The 20,972-nt window shown below is 39.2% G+C and overlaps 3 protein-coding genes and 6 non-coding genes across 9 annotated transcripts; all 9 read left to right on the forward strand.

Annotated features, from left to right (window-relative positions):
• The first annotated feature begins 4,679 nt into the window (after positions 1 to 4,679).
• Positions 4,680 to 7,417, forward strand: LOC108043153 (40S ribosomal protein S7). The gene is made up of 4 exons (XM_017121719.2): positions 4,680 to 4,756; positions 5,017 to 5,184; positions 5,253 to 5,585; positions 7,201 to 7,417. The coding sequence occupies exons 2-4, from the start codon at positions 5,017 to 5,019 to the stop codon at positions 7,282 to 7,284; spliced, it is 585 nt and encodes a 194-aa protein (XP_016977208.1). The 5' UTR covers positions 4,680 to 4,756; the 3' UTR covers positions 7,285 to 7,417.
• Positions 5,788 to 5,926, forward strand: LOC123037532. Its single transcript, XR_006417534.1, has one exon. It is a non-coding gene; the product is annotated as a small nucleolar RNA psi18S-1377 (small nucleolar RNA).
• Positions 6,080 to 6,225, forward strand: LOC123037533. The gene has a single exon (XR_006417535.1). It is a non-coding gene; the product is annotated as a small nucleolar RNA psi18S-1377 (small nucleolar RNA).
• Positions 6,277 to 6,422, forward strand: LOC123037535. Its single transcript, XR_006417537.1, has one exon. It is a non-coding gene; the product is annotated as a small nucleolar RNA psi18S-1377 (small nucleolar RNA).
• Positions 6,452 to 6,589, forward strand: LOC123037531. Its single transcript, XR_006417533.1, has one exon. It is a non-coding gene; the product is annotated as a small nucleolar RNA psi18S-1377 (small nucleolar RNA).
• Positions 6,621 to 6,758, forward strand: LOC123037536. Its single transcript, XR_006417538.1, has one exon. It is a non-coding gene; the product is annotated as a small nucleolar RNA psi18S-1377 (small nucleolar RNA).
• On the forward strand, positions 6,803 to 6,942 carry LOC123037534. Its single transcript, XR_006417536.1, has one exon. It is a non-coding gene; the product is annotated as a small nucleolar RNA psi18S-1377 (small nucleolar RNA).
• Positions 7,418 to 15,520: 8,103 nt separating the features above from the next.
• LOC108043151 (stearoyl-CoA desaturase 5) lies at positions 15,521 to 19,126 on the forward strand. The gene is given in 7 exon segments (XM_017121716.2): positions 15,521 to 15,628; positions 15,724 to 16,133; positions 17,105 to 17,235; positions 17,297 to 17,688; positions 18,452 to 18,627; positions 18,690 to 18,811; positions 18,813 to 19,126. Coding segments are annotated over 7 exon segments (1,344 nt in total). The 5' UTR covers positions 15,521 to 15,557; the 3' UTR covers positions 18,855 to 19,126.
• Positions 19,127 to 19,234: 108 nt separating this feature from the next.
• On the forward strand, positions 19,235 to 20,813 carry LOC108043152 (acyl-CoA Delta-9 desaturase). The gene is made up of 4 exons (XM_017121718.2): positions 19,235 to 19,478; positions 19,570 to 19,700; positions 19,830 to 20,035; positions 20,213 to 20,813. The coding sequence occupies exons 1-4, from the start codon at positions 19,313 to 19,315 to the stop codon at positions 20,712 to 20,714; spliced, it is 1,005 nt and encodes a 334-aa protein (XP_016977207.2). The 5' UTR covers positions 19,235 to 19,312; the 3' UTR covers positions 20,715 to 20,813.
• Positions 20,814 to 20,972: the final 159 nt, after the last annotated feature.

Below are 20,972 nucleotides of genomic sequence, written 5' to 3' on the forward strand. Positions count from 1 at the left end.
AAGGTAACAAACCACTGTTCTAGCTAAATCGAGCAACTGAGCCTCTGTCCATCCTGAGCTGATGGCCAGGATGACAGCCACGAAAAGGAAGATCGTTAAGAAGTTCATTGTTGGATATTTTAAAAGAGTGAGTCTAAAAAGCAGTCGTCCGTTTTTATAGACAAACGAAAACTTAAAAAAATATTAGAAATCAACAAAATTAATAAACAATTAATTCATGAGCATACTTCTAAGATAGAATTTCTAAGAAGCGTAAGTAAAAAAAATTATTTAAGAAGCACGTACGAATAATCAAAATAAATATGCAAATTTATTCAATCAGCGCGCCAAAGTAATTTTGTTTCTGCCACCACCTGTGGGGCAAAACTATCGCCGTCTTTGGGTTATATTTCACAACATCAGCGGAGGTACCCGCTATTCGGCAAGCCGAAGTTTTGTATACCCTTGCAGTTGTTACAAAACGACTACATTTCGATTTATATGCCTATATTACTAAAAACAATGAGGCTATGTCGATTTTGCGTTTCTATGGCAGCTATGTGATATTGTTATCCGATTTAAATTTAGTTAAAGCCGTAATTCCATAATATTTAAATATTACCAAATCCCAAAGAACAAACAAATTATAAACAACAAAGTTATAATTATTTTTAAATATATAATATATATAATTTACAGAATATTCTGCAAGGGTATTTCAACTTCGGCTCCGCCCGAAGTTAGCTTTCCTTTCTTGTTTTTTAATAATATATATAGATATATATATTTAATATTTATAAAAAAGTCAAACAAATATTTTACGCCTAATAAAAAAATGTTCAACAAACAGTAATAATACAATTTAAAATCAGATTTCAGATATGAACGCATGTGAATTATTTATTTTCTTTTTACAATGCATTTATTGAAAGCAGCTCTTATCCAGATTTCGCAAGGGCATGAACGGCGGTTTTAGCAACTCCCAGACCCAAGTCTAAAACTTTCATACCTGTGCCCAACTGTGGAAATAATAATGTATTAACTTCTGAATGAAATATTAATATTATTAATATGAAACGGTTAACAAACCGCTGTACTAACTACTTCGGTCAATTGAGCCTCTGTCCATCCTGAGCTGATTGCCAGGATGAGAGCGACGGAAAGGAAGATCGTCCAGAAGTTCATTGCTGGATTTTTGGAAAGATAGTGACTCTGAAAAGCAGTCGTCCGCTTTTATAGAGAAACGAAAACTTCAAAAAAAATATTAGACATCAAAAAAATTAGTAAACAATTAATTCATGAGCATACTTCTAATATAAAATTTTTACGAAGCGTAAGTAAAAAAAAAAGTATTTAAGAAGCACGTACGAATAATCAAAATAAATATTCAAATTTATTCAATCAGAGCGTCAAAGTAATTTTGTTCCTGCCACCACCTGTGGGGCAAAGCTATCGACAAAATACCGTTTGGGTCAAGAAATTACCATTGTTACACAGTTTTTGTTGTCCTTATATTTTCACTTTATTTGTCTTTTTATATCCTTGCAGAGGGTATTATAATTTTGGTCAAAAGTGTGCAACGCAGTGAAGGAGACATCTCCGACCCTATAAAGTATATATATTCTTGATCAGGATCACCTCCTGAGTTGATATAAGCATGTCCGTCTGTCCGTCTGTCTGTCCGTCTGTCTGTTTCTACGCGAAAGAATAACTTTTAAAGATATCGTATTGAAACTTTGCATACAAAGTTTTTCCTTATGAAATTTGCTAGGTCGGATTGATTGGCCAAATATAAAACCCATAGGAAATCCCAGCTTCCTAACTTTACAAACACCAAAATTAAGGCATTTCCGATCAATCAGTTATATGGCAGCTATAGGATATAGTCGGCCGATCCTGTCCGTTCCGACATATATACTGCGTGCAAAGGAAAGAAGGGTGTGTGCAAAGTTTCAATTCGATATCTTTAAAACTGAGAGACTAGTTTGCGTCGAAACAGACAGACGGACAGACGGACAGACGGACATGCTTATATTAACTCAGGAAGTGATCCTGATCAAGAATATATATACTTTATAGGGTCGGAGATGTCTCCTTCACTGCGTTGCACACTTTTGACCAAAATTATAATACCCTCTGCAAGGGTATAATAAGGGTATAAAAATTGTGTACATCTAACGTATATTTTCGGTATTTATGATTCTGTTTTTTTCTAGTTATTTATTTTTCAACAATATATATAGATATATATATTTGATATATATAAATAGTCAAACAAATATTTGACGCCAAATAAAAAAATTTTTCAACAAACGGTCTCACTGGCGTTAATAAATAATACAAATTAAAATCAAATTTCAGATATGAACGCATGTGAATTATTTATTTTCTTTTTACAATGCATTTATTGTCCAGATTTCGCAAAGGCACCAACGGCGGATTTAGCAACTCCCAGACCCAAGTCTAAAAATTTCATGCCTGTGCCCAACTGTGGAAATAATAATGTATTAATTTTCGAATGAAACATTAATATTATTAATATTAAAGGGATAACAAACCGCTGTAGTAGCTACTTCGGCGATTTGAGCCTCTGTCCATCCTGAGCTGATGGCCAGGATGAGAGCGACGGAAAGGAAGATCGTCAAGAAGTTCATTGCTGGATTTTTGGAAAGACAGTCCTTCTGAAAAGCAATTGTCCGTTTTTATAGAGAAACGACAACTTAAAAAAAATATTAGAAATCAACAAAATTAGTAAACAATTAATTCATGAGCATACCTCTAAGATAGAATTTTTACGAACCGGAAGTAAAAAAAAGTATTTAAGAAGCACGTACGAATAATCAAAATAAATATTCAAATTTATTCAATCAGTGCGCCATAGTAATTTTGTTTCTGCCACCACCTGTGGGGCAAAGCTATCGCCATCTGTGGGTTATATATCACAACATCAGCAGAGGTACCCGCCATCACAGCAGGGACGCGAACCAATGAGACATGCCAAATTGTTTATGTATCATTTTGTTTATAAATAATTTGTGAATTAACAATTATAAGCAAATTATATTTTTATTAAATTTATCAAGCATTTGGCCTGTACTACTTACAAAACAGATTGTCACTTATGGAAACCAGGTTTTACATTAAAACTTGTGTTTTTGTCTATTGATAAAGCTGATTAAAAATGTTGCAATAATGATTCGAGTTATTTATTTTTACTGAGCAAAGTTGGTGGATAAACAATCCGTGGAAGAATACGAACCATTGGTTCTTCAAAATACCGTTTGGGTCAAGAAATTACCATTGTTACATAGTTTTTATTTTCCTTATATTTTCACTTTATTTGTCTTTTTAGTTTTTGAAGAAAAAAAAATTATGTATATCTTAATTATATTTTCGGTATTTATTGATTCTGTTTTTTTTTAGTTATTTATTTTATAGATTACGTTGTAGGCCAAGCAAAAGAATTAAATGATTTATTAATATATAAACAAAAATTTGACTCACAGTTGAACAGTTAATTTGAACGAATACCCTTACGATTATTTTGACAGATATATTTTTCTGTTTTTCAACCAACGGTCTCACTGGCGCACCAGCACTCTGTTAACCGCTGTAAAAAATGCACTCAACATTCATGCTCATGTTAACAGGACCAACTTTTTCAATAAAACTTTTTATTCTGTTTTATAATTCGAATGTTAATTTTTCCATCAATTGGTCTTTGTATAAATGAAAATGGCTTATGCTGAATATTAAAGCTGCCAAACTAAACAATTTTTAAGCTATCAGAACTAGGGACAATAGGGTAGTGTTGTGGATTACCTAAAAACTTGTTGGATACGTGCCTGGATACAATTTTAAGTATTTTATACCTTACCCAGGTTTTGTTATTGAGCAAAAAGTAGAGCTACCATGTGTAGGTTTTTGGGTAGGAATATTTTGTTTTATTTTGTTTTTTTATCTTAGCCAAAAAAAACATTAATTCGTTCTATTTATTTCCTATACATGCAAATTAAAATAGCAGGATTTTACTAAAACATTAAAAAAAGCTTATTCCAACTTATACGTACGTTATTTTTATATTATATTTTAATTATTTACATAATTAAAAATAATAAGTACTAGTTTACAAAATATTGTAATAAAATTTTAGTTTTCTGTATTTATTACCGTGTACATTACCTGAGAAATACTCGTATCTGCACTATAAGGGTATTACCTAAACAATAAAATTGCAAACTTTTGAAAACAAACAAGAACATTGGAATACGTAATTCTAAGAGGTTCATTGTGAAAATTCATTATTTTGAGTAAAAAAAATATTTATAAAGTTTAAATCTATAAGTAAATTTATTCCTAGTCTGTTTTCATAGCAAATAATATGGATAAATAAAAGAAACAATTTAAAGTAGCAGTACTCAAAATATAAGTAAATATAAGTAAATAGAGCCCTTAAAAAAACACCTGAATCCCCCTTTTGATTATTCTTACAGAAATATTTTTCTGTTTTTACTGTTAATTTTTTACTCAACCTTTCGGTCACTCCTTAAACCGCTGTACGAAATGCTCTCAGACCATTCTGCTCATGTTAACTAACAGAAGGAAGTCACTCAATCACTGTTGGGGATGCCTGCATTGCCAGATTGACGATATACGTGGCGTGGCAACGCTTAACTGTATCGATAGTATCGCATAACCATCGATGTTGCCATCTCGACTTTTGTTCCATCACCACGGCCAGCGCCGACTTCCTTTCCTGTCAAAATAGTCGACCAAGGTGGTACTTTTCTCCCTTCGAGCCCAAAAATGGCCGAGATACGCGGCATCCACAACGCAGTGCAGCAAAATAATAAGACAACAAGCTAGCGCAACATCGGCAGGTGGACGTTTTGCACGGAAACCGTTGAAATGCTGGCCGTATACCGCCGATTGCCGGCGATTTGTGATTGTACTGCGTTGTGAGGACGCGGTTTTCGCTGTGTGATTTGTGCCTATTACTTACTGAATTACTTGACAAACGGCTACTGAACTTTGCAGATGGCTATCGGCTCCAAGATTATCAAGCCCGGCGGCTCGGATCCCGATGATTTCGAGAAGTCCATTGCCCAGGCGTTGGTGGAACTCGAGGCGAACAGCGACCTGAAGCCCTACCTGCGGGATCTGCACATCACCCGTGCCCGCGAGATTGAGTTCGGCAGCAAGAAGGTATAAACTATTTGAGAAGAGTTTCCATAAGTAGTTCTTTAACACCTTAAATGCTTTGCACCCCCCAGGCCGTCATCATCTACGTGCCCATTCCACAGCAGAAGGTGTTCCAGAAGATCCAGATCATCCTGGTCCGCGAGTTGGAGAAGAAGTTCTCCGGCAAGCACGTCGTCGTCATTGGGGAGCGCAAGATCCTGCCCAAGCCCACGCGCAAGGCCCGCAACCCCTTGAAGCAGAAGCGTCCCCGCTCGAGGACTCTGACCGCTGTGTACGACGCCATCCTGGAGGATCTGGTCTTCCCCGCCGAGATCGTTGGCAAGCGCATCCGCGTCAAGCTGGACGGCTCCCAGTTGGTCAAGGTGCACCTGGACAAGAACCAGCAGACCACCATCGAACACAAAGTGAGCTTACAATCCATCCGTCTATAAGTAGAGTGCATCGTGTGTGTACGTACGTCCCCTCGATATTTGGACTCCTATTCCATGGAGCCTAATCTTCGCTAGGGGACGCAGAGCAGTCAGAGCCAATTACTCGTTATTGCAGGCATTATAAGCCACTGCGGACCTGCATCTCCAAATATTGGCCACACTCTGGTCACAAACTCCGTTCTTGTGTTATTTGCTGGTTGTCATACCCAAAACCAGCGATTGTCAGACAGAACGAAAAGTAAAGGCAGCTAATCACTCCATAATGTTGAGCCGACTTTCCAGGGCTTCTGCATTACTAAATGTATGCCACATTCTGATATCTAAACATCAGTACCCGAACCTCAATTCGTAATATAAAAAAAACTTATTAAATCACAGTGTTTAGTAAAAAAGTAATTGTAGGATATTCTAGTTATTTATCAATTTTATTATCATTTTACGGGATCAACTGTACATAGATTTCTCTACCGTTTTTGTGTTATTTGCTGGAAGTTATATCCAAAGCCAGTGATTGTCAAACAGAACGTAGACTAAAAACGAGGCAGCTACTCACTCCATAATGTTTATCCTAATTTATCCAGGGATTCTGCATTACTAAATGCTTGCTACATGCAAACAAAATTATCGGGAACGGAAATTTCAAGGAATTAATTAATTTGTATTACCGTTTTTGTGTTATTCGCTGCTTGTTTTATTCAAAATCAGTGATTGTCAAACAGAACGTAAATAAGATTCCAGGCAGCTAATCACTCCATAATGTTTATCCTATTTTAATCAGGGATTCTGCATTACTAAATGCATGCTACATGCATATATCTGAACTTAATCAATCTCCATTTCCGTTCTTGTGTTATTTGCTGGATGTCTTTATAGTCCAGCGATCGTCAAACAGAACGCATATTAAAGCAACTAATCACTCCATAATGATGGGTCTATTTTAACCAGGGCCTCCTCATTACTAAATGTTTGCTACATTTCAAATACTAATAAGTCACTTGTTTAAAAACACCGTTCTTGTTTTATTTGCTAAGCGATTACTCAAGCTTAGCGATTATCAAACAGAACGAATAGAAAAGGCAGCTAATCACTCCATAATGTTGAGCCGACTTTCCAGGGCTTCAGCATTACTAAATGCGCGCTACATTTTTATAAATACCTATTTATATCTTTGAAATACCTTGATTTTAGTACCGTTTTTGTGTTATTCGCTAGACTTTTTCATAGTCCAGTGATTGTCAAACAGAACGCAAACTAAAACGCAACTAATCACTCCATAATGATGCGTCTAAATTAGCCAGGACTACATCATTACTAAATGTTTGCAACACCTTTGTAATCCTATGTTTTATAATTTTTTGAAACCACACACAATGCACTTTGAATACCGCCTATTTGCCTCCCAAGCACCGTTTAGTTATCCTGGTGCCTTGGGACTTCCTATATAAGCGGCAGAGTAATCCAACTTTCCGTACGATATCTTCTCTGCAGTTTTCCTGCTGCAGAGGAGGTCACGGCAGTTGTACACTTTTTTAAATACATACATTCTTTAAGATTCTGTGACTAATGTGTACTTTTTCTTTTCCTTCAGGTTGATACCTTCACCTCGGTCTACAAGAAGCTGACTGGTCGCGACGTTACCTTCGAATTCCCCGACAACTACCTGAATGTCTAGAGCGGGCTCTCGTTAGAATGTCGCACTGGTTCGCCGGTTCATCTGGGAAAGTCACCGCGCTTCTGTCGTGCAGAGGATGAGTTTTTTACATGAGCTAGAGAACGTGAATAAACATTAAACAATTTAAAACTAAGCACCTTCCAATTAAGCCAACTTCCTGTTGTCCTGTAATTAATCAGCGCTAAAAGGGGCATTACATGTGTTGGATTTGTATCCTGCTGGCATGTGTCGCACATTTTGATTAAGGGCAGCCATAAAAGGCGTCGTTCGCTGGATGTCTGAAACTCTTGTGTTCTTTTGATGTCACGTGGTGTTTGATGAACTTCTTAATTAAAAAGTGGGCGTATGTTCGTTATAATGGTTTTAAATTGCAACTCTTGCAAAAGCTTAATCATGTGGCTATACTTTTTCTTTGGCCACGTCTCATTTGCGTGCTTTGTAATTATAGGTATTCCAAAATTTGGTTACATTACACGCATTACGCTTTCAAATCATCACATATTTATTTGATTGGCGGGTGGTAACGAGAAAGAGTTTGAAAGAGTGGGGCCGTGTCTGATTAATTTTTATAGAGGGGAAAGCTTTTTTTAGATTCAAGAAACACCCTGTGAAAAGCTTTTTTACCCCTTCATTTAATATTGTTTAAGTCAATGGTATTCGCTTTTAGTTATAATAATTTTTTTTTATAAATATTTTACGGATTTAAACACGGCATTAATACTACTTTTGGGTGATGTAGGTACCACGACTCACGGCTTAGTGGACTGGTTGTAATGAAATTAAAACCTTTACTGGGTTGGATATAGTTCTAACATTTTTTATATTCTCCCCTTGTAAGGGCAGGAATTTGGAAATCTGAAGAGTACATTTTTTAAAAATGTTTATCCATTAAAATTAAAGACAGTAATCAAACAGTCTTTTAGTAATTGCTTTTTTATGTGTACATTATTTCTTTGGAACCATTGTATTTTCATTATCATGAAATCAGTAACGCTATTGTTTTGACCAGAGGGCAATCAAGTCCTTTTTCAGACCTTTATTAAACAACAAAGACTTTGGTTTATTTATGGAATTAGTGCATTCCTGCCCCATTTAAGCTGTCCGATTCGATTGATTGCAGTTTTGAAATTCAATTAGAACCAACCGCAAAATCACGCAATTCAACAATTCCGAAACGTTACACGAGCCAAAGGCAAACAAAGCGAACTACAATCGCTGACTTTGAGGATTGGGGGTTAAAGTCAAAGGACCGAAAGGACATGAACATGAAAACGAACACGAAGTGTCTTTATGTTCGGGAGTAGGAAAGTAGTTTTGGCTACAACATGAGTTCGAGTAGAACTTTCGATTTCCGACAAATTGTTGATATTGTGTTTGTATTTTTTTTGGTTGTTGTGTCTGGGGAATTCCCAGAGGATAGTGGTGTTACAAGGGGGCGTGACCCGTGGGCGAGACAGGTGGTTCGATGAAAAGTTGGTGGGATTTTAAGGGGAAGTGGCTCGCCGCTATCGGCGATTCTATCTAAATGACCCCGCCGGGGCATTTATTATTGATGGTGCCTAATTGTGCGCCATTCTAGACGAACGGTTATCATTAGGGCTGGTATCCTGTGGATGGAGTGGGAGTCTTTTGTCCTTGGACCTCTAATGCGTAATGCTGTCTTGAGCAACTCCATTCCACGCTTTGATTATAACGCTGTCCACATACTCACAAGTGGATTTAGGGCACTTGTGTGTAGATTCTATTTGACATGTTCTTGGCGGAAAATGTTTATGACAGTCGCAGTTCAGTTCCCACCATATTTTGTGGGGACTGGGCCGCAGGGATTGGGAACTTGGCTGTCCTTTTGACAAATTATTATGTCATCCCCATCCGCTGTCGATGGCGACAGCTTTCTGAGTCACGCCGCAATTCAAATAAAGCCGAGAATCACAATCTGCAATGAATGTGCGTTTATGTAGCGCTAATATTATCGGTTGGTGACGAATCCATTGCAAAGTTTGTTGGTTTATAATTTGACAAGATTAAGCAATTATCCAATTTGGGGCTATAATAAGTACGGGGTTATTTCGGTTTTAATCTATATATTTTTACATAAATTATATGTAACTTTAATACTTAATATCAAAGTGTTAAATTAAATAATATTTTAGCGAACAAAAATTTGCCACAATCATGATTAAGTACCTCGAATCCATATCAACTTTAAAAGCTAGTGCAAGCTTTATCGCATGCACAGAAAAAAATTAGTTACCAGAAATTCCTTATAATAGGTACTACTTTCTTATAAAATTGGAACTTGATAAACACGTTGATTATGAGATTTAAAAAAAAAACCTTATTATTTAATAAATATTTATTTAACGTAGAACGTTTGGTTTCCCAGTATAGAAGATAAGTCTTCTGTTAGTTTATCAGCTTATCGGTTAATCAGCCATAACTTCGACACTCCACAGTGCACCTTTAATATATGCTCAGGTAGGAATCGAAGCAATCAGCACGAGACTGTTCCGGACGGTTAAAGTTGTCGTTCCACGGTGAGTGCAATGGGCTAGACAATAGCTGATAAGCCCCTGATAAACCTTCTATATAGTTACTATACCAACTAGCAAAGCTTCCTGTGTGTGCTCGTTTGATGATCGCATAAGTATTGACCAGAATTTCTTGCTTCGCTGAGTTTTCTATATTTATCCAGAGCCAATGTTACATCATCTGGCATTAAAGATTTTTCAAAAATAGGCATTAAATTATGAATATTACTGGTGGGGCGATGGATTTCATTGCAAGGGAAAGAAAGTGGGAACTATTTGAATTTAAAAGTTAAATTTTTCGGCTTATCTGAGAACTTGTTCAAGTTGCTGCGGCGATAACGAGCAAAATAAGGTTACCGACTTTACTTTTTCGAATAGGCTTCCAAGAATGTTTGTTTGCTGCATAATAGACCCTAAAGTCCTCTCTCTACCTCACTCTTTCCTTATTAGTATCCAAAGAGAAAACATGAAAATATCCCCCACCAACGCAAAGTGTATAAAAAATAGAAAATGGGAAAGAAGACAGATAGAAGCGACACTACGATAATGATGCTATTAACAACAAACAAATAGAGAGAATAAAGGTTCCCCCTAAAGATTTGGCTCTCTCATTTTCCTCTCTCTGGAAAAGTGGGCTAGTAAGAAAAGTAAGCAACTGGGAACTTGGCCGATATTTACAGCTCTGGGATCTCACGCGATGACGAAATGCCGCAATCGCAGCCCACTACTCGTATACGTGTTGGAAGATACCTACTCGCATTGAGTATACTACCCGTTGCCGGCTTCGTTTGGGCGACTGTTGCTGCTCTGCCGACGTCTGCGCCAACGTCGACGCTGAAGTCAACGGCAATAGCTCTGCCTACGTTGACACCTACTCATTGTGGAATACCCTACATATATGGGTTAACTATGATTGGTACTTGAGGAAAGCACATACATAATAATTAATTGTAGAAAGCAAATGATGTGAAGAGGGAGAGTTTCGATTCCCTATTTTTCACAAAATGGTTGATCTGGTTGTATTTATCCAGGTTATGATCAAGTTAGAGTCACCAAAGCACAATTTAAATTCCATACAGGGTATCCCAATGTCGCCTATGCCCCATAGTTTTCCCTTTAAGTTGGTCATGTTACGAAGCGGCAGCATTGACTTTGAACCGAGAGTTGTTTGTGTAATGTTTACGGAATGTGTGAGCACAACAGAGAATGACAAACAGAGTGGGTGAATCAAAAGGGGAGAGGAGCGGACGAAGAGGGCAAGGCGGAATGGTAGATAATATAATAACTGTAGACGCAGCTGCAGAGCACGCAGTGAAGCGACAACAAATAAACTACAAATTGGATAGTCTCCACCGCAGTCGACATCGCAGTCGGCGTCGCTGCTGCCGATAGTTCTGGGTGCCACCAAAGCAGCGACGTCGACGTCGACAGCGACGCCGGCAGAGCCCGCTCTTTTGGTTGTAAAATGTAGACCCATTGCGGCGGGCGTCGTTAGTCACTTGAGTTCGTTCGCCTGGTCGACAACAGCGGAGAAAGCGAAGCGAGAAGAGAGTGAGAATCGCGAAGAATACCGGCGCATCCCAAAGTTTCGTAGCCTTCAAGTTTCCATCGTGGACTAGTGAATCCTAGTGACCCAAAGTCCCGAACCACATCAAAAGTAGGTTCGAAAATAGTGATCATTAAATATCTACCCGCGTTATGTCATACATATTTTTTTTTATTAAACTCTCTGGGAAACTGACTTTATAAAGCATAATCTACGACATGAAAACCCAATTAATACGTAGTGTTCACGCCCACTTCTGGTACCATTCGAGTATTATAGTATTACTCCCAATCCCAGTTCCATTTCACAGCCCCCTGTCCCAACACACTGCTCACATGCAAATTGTAACCCAATTGTTTGCTCATTTCTGTCATTACCAGTGTCGATTAATGGGGGGTGGGATGGTTAGAGTCAACAGAGCGAATAACATGCACACCCCGCCGCCCCAAACCTCCAAAGAACCTCCCCCAGGTGTTAGCTCTAGGACTGTATACACATTATTATCCCTCACGATTTGATTGCCGCGACACGCGTTGACCCACATCAATAAACCGACCAAAACAGACTGACTAACTAAGGTTACCCTCTTAAGGTAGGGGTCCCCCAAACCTAAACTCCCAATGGAGCCGTGAATTTCCAGTAATTTGCGGAAAGAAATAATGAGTTGCTCATAAACTATAATTCATTTTACGAAACTGTTTAATAAAGTGTCTACAAATGAACAAGAGTTAACCGAGTTTTCATCCTCAAGTTCTAACTCCTAATTGTGAAGAAAAAACACTGAAAACACTTGTTAAATAGTGAATATGATTTTTCAGTACAGCATACTTTTTTGGGAAATCTATGTTATTACTGTTTGAATTCGACTTAAAAAAATAATCTATTCGCCAGAGCAACAATTGTCAACCGCAAAAATGGTTATTGCTCTTGTTTATCATATCGATCAGATGTGGCCCATAATTCTCAGTAAATTATGCTTTTGTCAATAATCAAGTGCAAATTCTTTGGAAACCCTTATCGAAACCCTTTAGCAGGAACAAACAATAGACTGTGAATACTAGTCCGGCAACAAATTTGTTTAAGTGCAAAAAAAGTTAGTGCGAAATAAAGGCTCTTAAAGCTTCTTAGATTATTTTAAATGTAAATGTTTTAAGTTTTTGCGAAGTTGAGTTCAACAGTCTGTTTCAATTCACTTACTTACTACCAACAAGATCACTTAAAATAATGATCTTAATAATATAGTTTTTAATATATTTCACATTCATTAGCTTGCCTTGAAATTGTCGTTTATAATGGAAGAATTTCCTCATTAAACAGGGTTCTTTCCCCCAGTGTACGCATAGTTTGCTAGCGATCTGGTCTAAATTATCTTCAGATAGCAAGTGCCTTCAATTACCCCACGACCATTAAAAGCTCCAATTAAAGGTGGCTGCCGGGCAACAAGTGGCGATACTTGATCTCGCGCTGCTGCTCTATTAATTCGTAGTGCTGGGAAATCGTTGAGGTTTTCTCCCAACATACAAAAAGCTCCCTGCCCTTGGCAATATGGAAAGTTTCCAATAAATTTCGGCACTTTGGCATTAAAATCCCACTGGGAGTGACAATATAGGAAAATAGTATGTGATACGCCGACGTGCGACCCATCAGGCAATTAGCCATATCTGGGGAGGCATTGAGTCTAGAAATCGGGAGGTGTACGGGAATCGGGCCCGCAGAACCTCTCGATGGGCGGTCAGCTTTATCGCTGGCACTGCCAACGAGAAATGAAAACACTCCAGAGCGAACCGGGCGAATGCCAATAAAATAGTGGCTAAATGAAGGGGAGGGAGCTGACTTGGGGTAGTATGTTTATTATTATTTATTATTGGGCGGACTAGATTGTTTTATGCCCAGTCTGTGCAGTGCGTTTGCCAAGTTGCCGGGCCGTCGAAAATCGAAATTAAACAAACGAAAGGGAAGTGGCTCTTTTCTATGGAATTTAATTTATGCATGCTCTAGTCGCGTGCTCGGGGCCAATGAAAATGTTGATCAATTCTTGTGACAGCGTTCGTCAGTCTGTCAGTCTGTGAGTCCAAGCACCCCCCACCCGATAACCCATAACCCCCGATTTATGCCCTTCTTATTCAAATTAGCGTGCGTGGCTACATTTTCTAATTAACAGACGGGGCGTGTTTTAGTCCCCCACTGTGGCGAAACCCCTCCCCATCTGGCATACTATCAATATGTAAATTGATTAGACTCCACTCCAATCTTATCTCTGGCCAGACTTACGTAAGAGGAGCGATTCTTCGGCACCCCCATTACTCATGCCACCCAGAACACCTGGAGGGGTCAGACAGAAAGTGAATCACACTAGCAATAATCGCGTTTCGAGTATTCGCCATACTCAATTGGGTCTTATCAACGCTCTTAACCCGAAAATTTTGAATGAACCAAGTAACGGAGGGGGTTGGGGTTGAAGTCGTGGTCCGGCCGGGAATAAGTGGGCCAGGTGTGCACTGCTTATCTGCAAGGCAATAAGCCATCGCGCACGCACGAGAAACCGATCGACCATTCCCCTGCGCCGAAAACTGTAGGAAATGTTCTGCGGGGGCGTCTACTATACCCAGTATTCGCAGGGTCCAAAGGTATATGGCTTTCGGTTGGGAGTGTGAAATATAAAAATCAAAAGCTATCAATTTACAATTGCAATTCTCAGCTCTTCAAGCAAATAAATCAAGTTTCGCACACAAGTTAGCCATGTGGCAAAAATTTAAAAATTATTATTGTCGTAAACAGTTATATTATTTGTTATATAGTTTCATATTTTTTCAAAAACTAGAAACTTAAAATAATTATACTTTTGATTTCATAGGAACCAATATGGCTTTCGTTTATCAATTTACGAAAATCAGAAGTTCTGTTTTCTCAGCTGTCCAAGTTATTTTGAGGTTTTTGAAAATCTATTCACGCATATTCCACTCCCACAAAAATGTATTTGGTAAATAATTTATTAGTTTTCCCTTTTTGTATTTAACCATAAAATAAAAATCTTGCCAACTGGATGATTAAAAATATGACTATGAATTTGATTTGATATGTTTTTTTTTATAAATTTACTGTTAATCTATTTCATTCATTTTTTTTTGCTTATGAACTAGCTAATGTCCAACAACAGGTGCCAAAAAGGCCATAAAATGCTGGTAACCGGTATCTTTTAGTTAAAAACGTACACTAAACACACACACTTGATATTTTTTATTGGTAGTGAGGGTGGGGGTGTGATAAGAAAACTAGGAGACTATGAGTTGACAAAATCCCAGCAACAGAGAAGAATCATCAACTTTTTTCCTCGAATGTCACACTAAACATCATGAAATTGTTTCGAATTTAGCCTGTGGTTCGTGTGCAGATCCACCTGTTATACACCTGCCTATGACTCACTGCTGCTAATGGCCACTTTGTTCATGGCCATAATGATGTAGTGTGGCTCTATTTGTTTTCGTCCAGATAGTGGCCAACTTGCAGATCGGTGATTGCAACAGGGAACTTGGTAGGCGATAAGCCACGATAACGCCGACCCTGAATGCCGGCATATTCCGACCCACGTCCGCAAATAAACGGAATTCTGTTAATATCCAGAGCAAATCTACTTTTCGGGGGGGCCAAATGGGCAGGTGGGGCGTGGCACGTGGGGCTGGCAACAGATTTCACACCAATTACAGTCGAAACTCTTTGAAAGGCCTGCTAATAGTGCGCGGTTATAACCGTCCTAAACTTCAATTAGCAAGTCTCTGTGTATTTGCTTTGATAGCACAGCGAGAAAAGTTCTTTACTAGATGATGGGCTCTTGAAAGCCATAACTAGTTTAACAGTCAGCTACAAATATTTAGATAATGAAAGGTTTATAAGCCTTAGTTTGTTTGCTTGGGTATTACTCATATTTGTTTAGATTATTCTTCTTTGATTGTGTTTTCAAAATGAAGAATCATATTTCTAGTTTTTTGACTAGTATTTACCTTTTACTCTCAATCATGCATTTAGAGAAATGGTATCACTGCTAATGGGTTATTACTTTATGAGTATAAATACTTCTTTATATAATGTAACAAACTGTCCCTATACAATTTTTCAAACTAAAACCTTTCCATGTTTCTTGTGTCACAAATGGAAATGGTTCTTTATTATCCATTTAAACAAAGGACTTCAAACATTTCATGTGGAAAAGAGTATACCAAACATATCACAGGACAAACTTCCATGGTACACAATCGGTAGATTGGGCATGGTAATGCATCTCCATAATTAATTTATTTCGATGGGGTGTGATTATTTCTAAACGGAATTTAAGTATGCTAAAATTTAAACCATCTTTTGTTGCAGTATGTGCCTTTCATCCCCGATTCCCGGCCAAAAACAGGCGCCCGCCGTTGGCCATTGCAACGGATCATGCAGCCTGGACAGAAATGGAAACCGTAGTTCCACCAGTGTCCCGAATGGAGGAGAACTAAAGCACAGAACACATGCCACAGATGCTACACAAAACCTAATCAAAGATGAGGAAAACCTGGGCTACAAGGAGGAGAATGCGGTATACAAGGAGAACGCCCTGGAGCAGCAGAAGTTGCTGCAGGAGCAGGATCAGAAGCTAAAGGATGCGGAACAGGAGGAGGAAGAGGAGTACAAGCCTCAGATCAGATGGCCTGATCTGGGGGCCCAGGCCTTCCTGCACATCGGCGCCCTTTACGGATTATACCAGCTCTTCTACGCGAACTTCTACACATTCCTCTGGGGTGAGTGTCCACTGTCGTCCGTGGGTAATTATCATCTGCACAGCTAGTGAGTTGCCGCCCCTGAACACCAATCTCCATAATTGCATCTGCCAACATGCAAACAGTGTCCAGATAGTCGGGTATTGGCTATTTTGTAACAAACTTAAGTTGCTGTTAACTAGGGCAGTATAATTTAGCTGTTTGTATTACAAATCCCCTGGAAGTGAGGTAATCGTTTTATTCTTGATTAAGATATATTGGTTGATAATATCGCTGATAAACACTCTAATGAAAAGATGGAATACTTTTTATCAGAACCACATTAATTGGTTAAATTAGATTTTAATTTAATAATTTATTCGCTCAAAATATCACTTCACAAGGAGCTCCGCGACTGCCATAAACATTCATCAAAAATTGAAAACAGAAGCTCCGATGAACTAATTAAAGTAAATTCAAAATAGAAACCCACCACATTGTTTATAGAGAATATAGAGAAGAATTGACTTACTTGAGGAGTTTTATTATGAAATTTAGTCACTAAAATTTATGAGTCCTATATCAAAGTTCGCCATACCTAACAATGTTGTTCATCAATGTTTTCGTTCAAGATGACGCAGGGAAAATCAAAATAAGTTAAGATTATGCAATAGGTAAACAACCATCAGGTTATTTGCATATGTTGCCCCGTGAACTTTGACCCTTGGCAATTAAAGTTAACGAACGCTTCAATTGCTCGATATAATTCGGCTGGTGATCGAACTGAGGGAAAGAGCGGGACCGATTTCCGAGTGGCGACAAAATAGGCCACCCCGAAGAACGGGGAATAGATAGATATATTTAGAGTCGGGCGTTGTGTCATCCGTTGAGCAAATCAAGCGAGAAGCGTCACCGCAGCACACCAAACTATTCAGATGGGGCGGGTATCTACATATGTATATAGTATATGTTTGTTTGTTTAGACAATGACATCCGTCTGTTCTTTTTTCCAGTGGTGGTCACCGTTTGGGTTTCCGGAATTGGCATTACGGCGGGAGCCCACCGCCTTTGGTCACACAAATCATATACTGCTTCGTTACCACTAAGGATTCTGCTGGCCTTTGCTTTCTCCATCGCGGGTCAGGTTAGTACCTCATTTAATTATGCACTTTGAAGATAAATCTAACTGATTTTTTACATTTTAGAGGGATGCCTACACATGGGCTTTGGATCATAGGATACACCACAAGTTTTCCGAGACCGATGCCGATCCGCATAATGCCAAGCGTGGCTTCTTTTTCGCCCACGTGGGCTGGCTGTTCCTGACCCCACATCCCAAGGTCGTGGCCAAGAGGAAGGTCATTGACATGTCTGATCTGGAGGCTGATGCCGTGTGCATGTTCCAGAGGAAGTACTACATCCCACTTTTCGCACTCTGCTCCATCATTCTGCCGGTCGCTGTGCCCTGGTACTTCTGGAATGAGGACCTCTGGATGTCCTTCTGGATCAACTTCAACATGCGATTCACCTGGACCCTCAACGTGGCCTTCTTCGTGAACAGCGTGGCACACATGTACGGCAACAAGCCGTACGACAGGTATGATAGATTACTGTACTTCAGGGTGGTTCGATTTGAGGGTGTGATAGAAGGACGGAAAAAACCAATGCAAGAAAAAACTAATCTTTTTAAGCACAATAAAATATTGGCAGTGAAAGTTGAAGTGAATAATCGTACATGATATGATTATAATTTTTACTATCACCCAACCTATTTACATAGCTGTTTGTACCTTCTCTTTCAAGTACTTACACATATATCAACAAATTGATTATTGGTGTTCATTATTGTTTATAATCAAATGAGTTTAGCTAAAAACTTAGTTATGAACAATAGCTTAAAGAATTATCTTCATTTAACTTTCCCTCAATATTTTATATTTGTTTACGCTATACAAATCAACAAAATGCTTGTTTGTATGCATTTTTGAACAATTATTTATTATCAAATGAATTTAGTTCCGCACTGTAAGCGCTGAAAATGTAGTTATGAACAATAATTTAGCTTAAATTGGCTAATAATTCAATTTGGTTTCTCTTGTATAACTTATTTTTTTGCAAAGCCACACAAATGCACAGTTTTGTGTTTTTCTTGCCAAAATAGAAAATTGCAATAATAAAGTGTGCAAACTGTAATATATTTCTACTTTTAAAAGCTTAGTTGTATTAGGTGTAAATCTAAATAAATTGTTTTAATTTCTCTTACAAATGGTTGAAACTGTCTGTATATAACCTCCTCAAATTAGTCAATACCTATGTTTTACCCACCAATTAACTCCAATTTATACCTTTTTTTAATGCAGGAACCTTATGTCCACTGAGGCTCCCATTGTCTCCCTGCTGGCCATGGGAGAGGGATGGCACAACTACCACCACGTCTTCCCCTGGGATTACAAGACGGGCGAGTTCGGCAACTACAGCCTCAACATTACAACCGGCTTCATCGACTTTTGTGCCTGGCTGGGCCTGGCCAAAGGACGTAAGTTGTGGCTATATTTACCAATAGAATCTCTACTTAATTGTGGAATCCCCTTGAATTAGGTAAATCGGTATCCCCTGACATGGTCTTGAGGAGAGCCAGGAAATGCGGCGATGGAACTCGCTTCCTGGACGATGAGTTTGCCCACAAGGATCAGGTGTGGGGCTTCGGGGACAAGGACATTCCCTCGCGAGGATATCGTGGAACTGGCCAAGATGCAAAACTAAGCTTCGGCCGCCTATTATGTTTTCAGCCTGTGGTTTTTATAGTATTAAGTTTGTAGCACCAAGCCATGCCTTATGTTCGGTTTATAAAATCTAAGTTTTCATCTGAAATTTTGTTTAATCATATGAACAACTCAGATCTGTAAATTGGGCATTTGACCCATCCCATCCCCATCCCATCCCGGATCACTAGGATCGTCGTAAAGGGACGCAAACCTCCCTTCGTTGCTTTCGTTACTTACCTGCGGGTCAATAAACTATGTTTTGTATTATAACGTTGCTCGACCCTGAATACTCTTGGGAAGTTAATGACTTATGCATATGCGATTGGTCTATGAATTATACATTCACTCGCCTCATCGGCTTTTGTAATTAAGGAGGGTTTTTAGTATAGTCTGGACTGCCGCAAAAGTCGGAACCATTGGGATTCAGGATTGGAAATAGGAATACAGGAATTTGCCATGGAGAAAACAAAAGTAAAGGAGCTGGATCAAGTGGGGGATTCTATCCATAAGAAGCGCGATGCGATCTGGCCAGTGGTTCTATTCTATATCCATGTAAATATCCTCGGTGTTTATGGGATCTACATTCTGCTTACTAGCGCTTCGTGGGCCACGATTTTATTCAGTGAGTTCGGCGGGTTAAACAGCTCCAAGTGTTGCTTAAGAAATGTGTGGAATTTTTACCCCAAATATATTTCCCTATATCCCCACATTAGCATCTCTCCTCACACTTCTTGGAATATTGGGTGTGACTGTGGGTGTCCATCGTCTTTGGGCCCACAAGACTTTTACCGCCTCCAAACCTCTGAAGGTTTTTCTCATGTTTTGCCAGACGACAGCAGGCCAGGTGAGGTGATCCCCTCTAAAAGTTTTTAGCCACTACGCCACAAATAAAAGCTTTACCTTTGAGTTTCATTTACCTGAGACACACACCTTTCAGATTAAGCTTATGATTGAATTTACTTTTCCGGTTCAGGGCTCCATTTACAGTGTAGTTCAGGCCCATCGACTGCACCACGCGAAATTCCAGCAGGATGAGGATCCTTACTACAGTAAACACAGCTTCATGTACGCCCAGGTCCGAGGGGGTCTACTAAAATACTCGCCCCAGCAGGAGGAACTGCTTAAGGATGTGGATATGTCGGATTTGGAAAGCGATCCCATTGTCATGTTTCAGAAGCGGTGGGTTGTTATAGAATGTAATTAATTGTGCATTGCCTCTTAGTTTTTGTATCTTCTTCACCGTTTTTATGACATCGTGTAATTCTAAGTTGTTATTTTCTTAAATCTTTTTATTACCCTTTATAGTTATGGTATGGCTTATCCTTAAACTACAACTAAATATGATATATGTTCCAGGTTTTATGTCTTGCTGTACATCTTCCTGAACGTGCTGCTTTCGATCAACACCCCATTCCAATACTTTGGGGAATCGTTGGCCACCTCCATGTTCGTGGGTTTCTGGTTGCGCAGTCTCATTGTGATTAATCTGGGAAACCTGGTCAACTCATCACACTTTATTTGGAGCATCCACAAGGGCTTTAAGCCGACGGATTCAAACAGTATCTTTCTGATCACGAAGAGCTACTGGCCGCAGTATCACTATCTACTTCCCAGGGATTACCAGAGTGGCGAGTTCGGGGACTATGCCTCGGGAATTGGATCTGCGATGATCCGAGTGTTTGCCGCTCTCGATTGGGCTAAGGATCTGAAGACCATTGGATCCGTGGCCGTGCGTGAAGGGCTCACCAAGGCGGTGGAAACGGGCCGACCGATCGTCAAGTGCATCGAGGAACAGGTGGAGTTGGAGGAAAACGCCCTGCCCTCCAACCATTTCCTCAACCGGGAGAAGTTTATGTGAGCACATTGCATCATCGGGCCACTAAAAAGATGTGACAAATGGCCGCGGCAGTCGTTAAAATAAATTAACCGCCATTCAGAGGAGGCGGGGTAGAGTAAACTGAGAGCCTAATTATTGGTCAGCATAAAAAACATGGTAAACAGAGGTGCAGTTCGAACTCCATGGCGTTTTCGTGGGCTGGAATGGAACTGGAAATGGAAGTGGGATGCTAGCAAGTGGGCGTGGCTGGATGCACTTGGCGGTCTTTGTTACCCAAGA

The sequence above is a fragment of the Drosophila rhopaloa genome, unplaced genomic scaffold (genome assembly GCF_018152115.1).
Source record: "Drosophila rhopaloa isolate 14029-0021.01 unplaced genomic scaffold, ASM1815211v1 contig_167, whole genome shotgun sequence".
Lineage (NCBI taxonomy): Eukaryota > Metazoa > Arthropoda > Insecta > Diptera > Drosophilidae > Drosophila > Drosophila rhopaloa.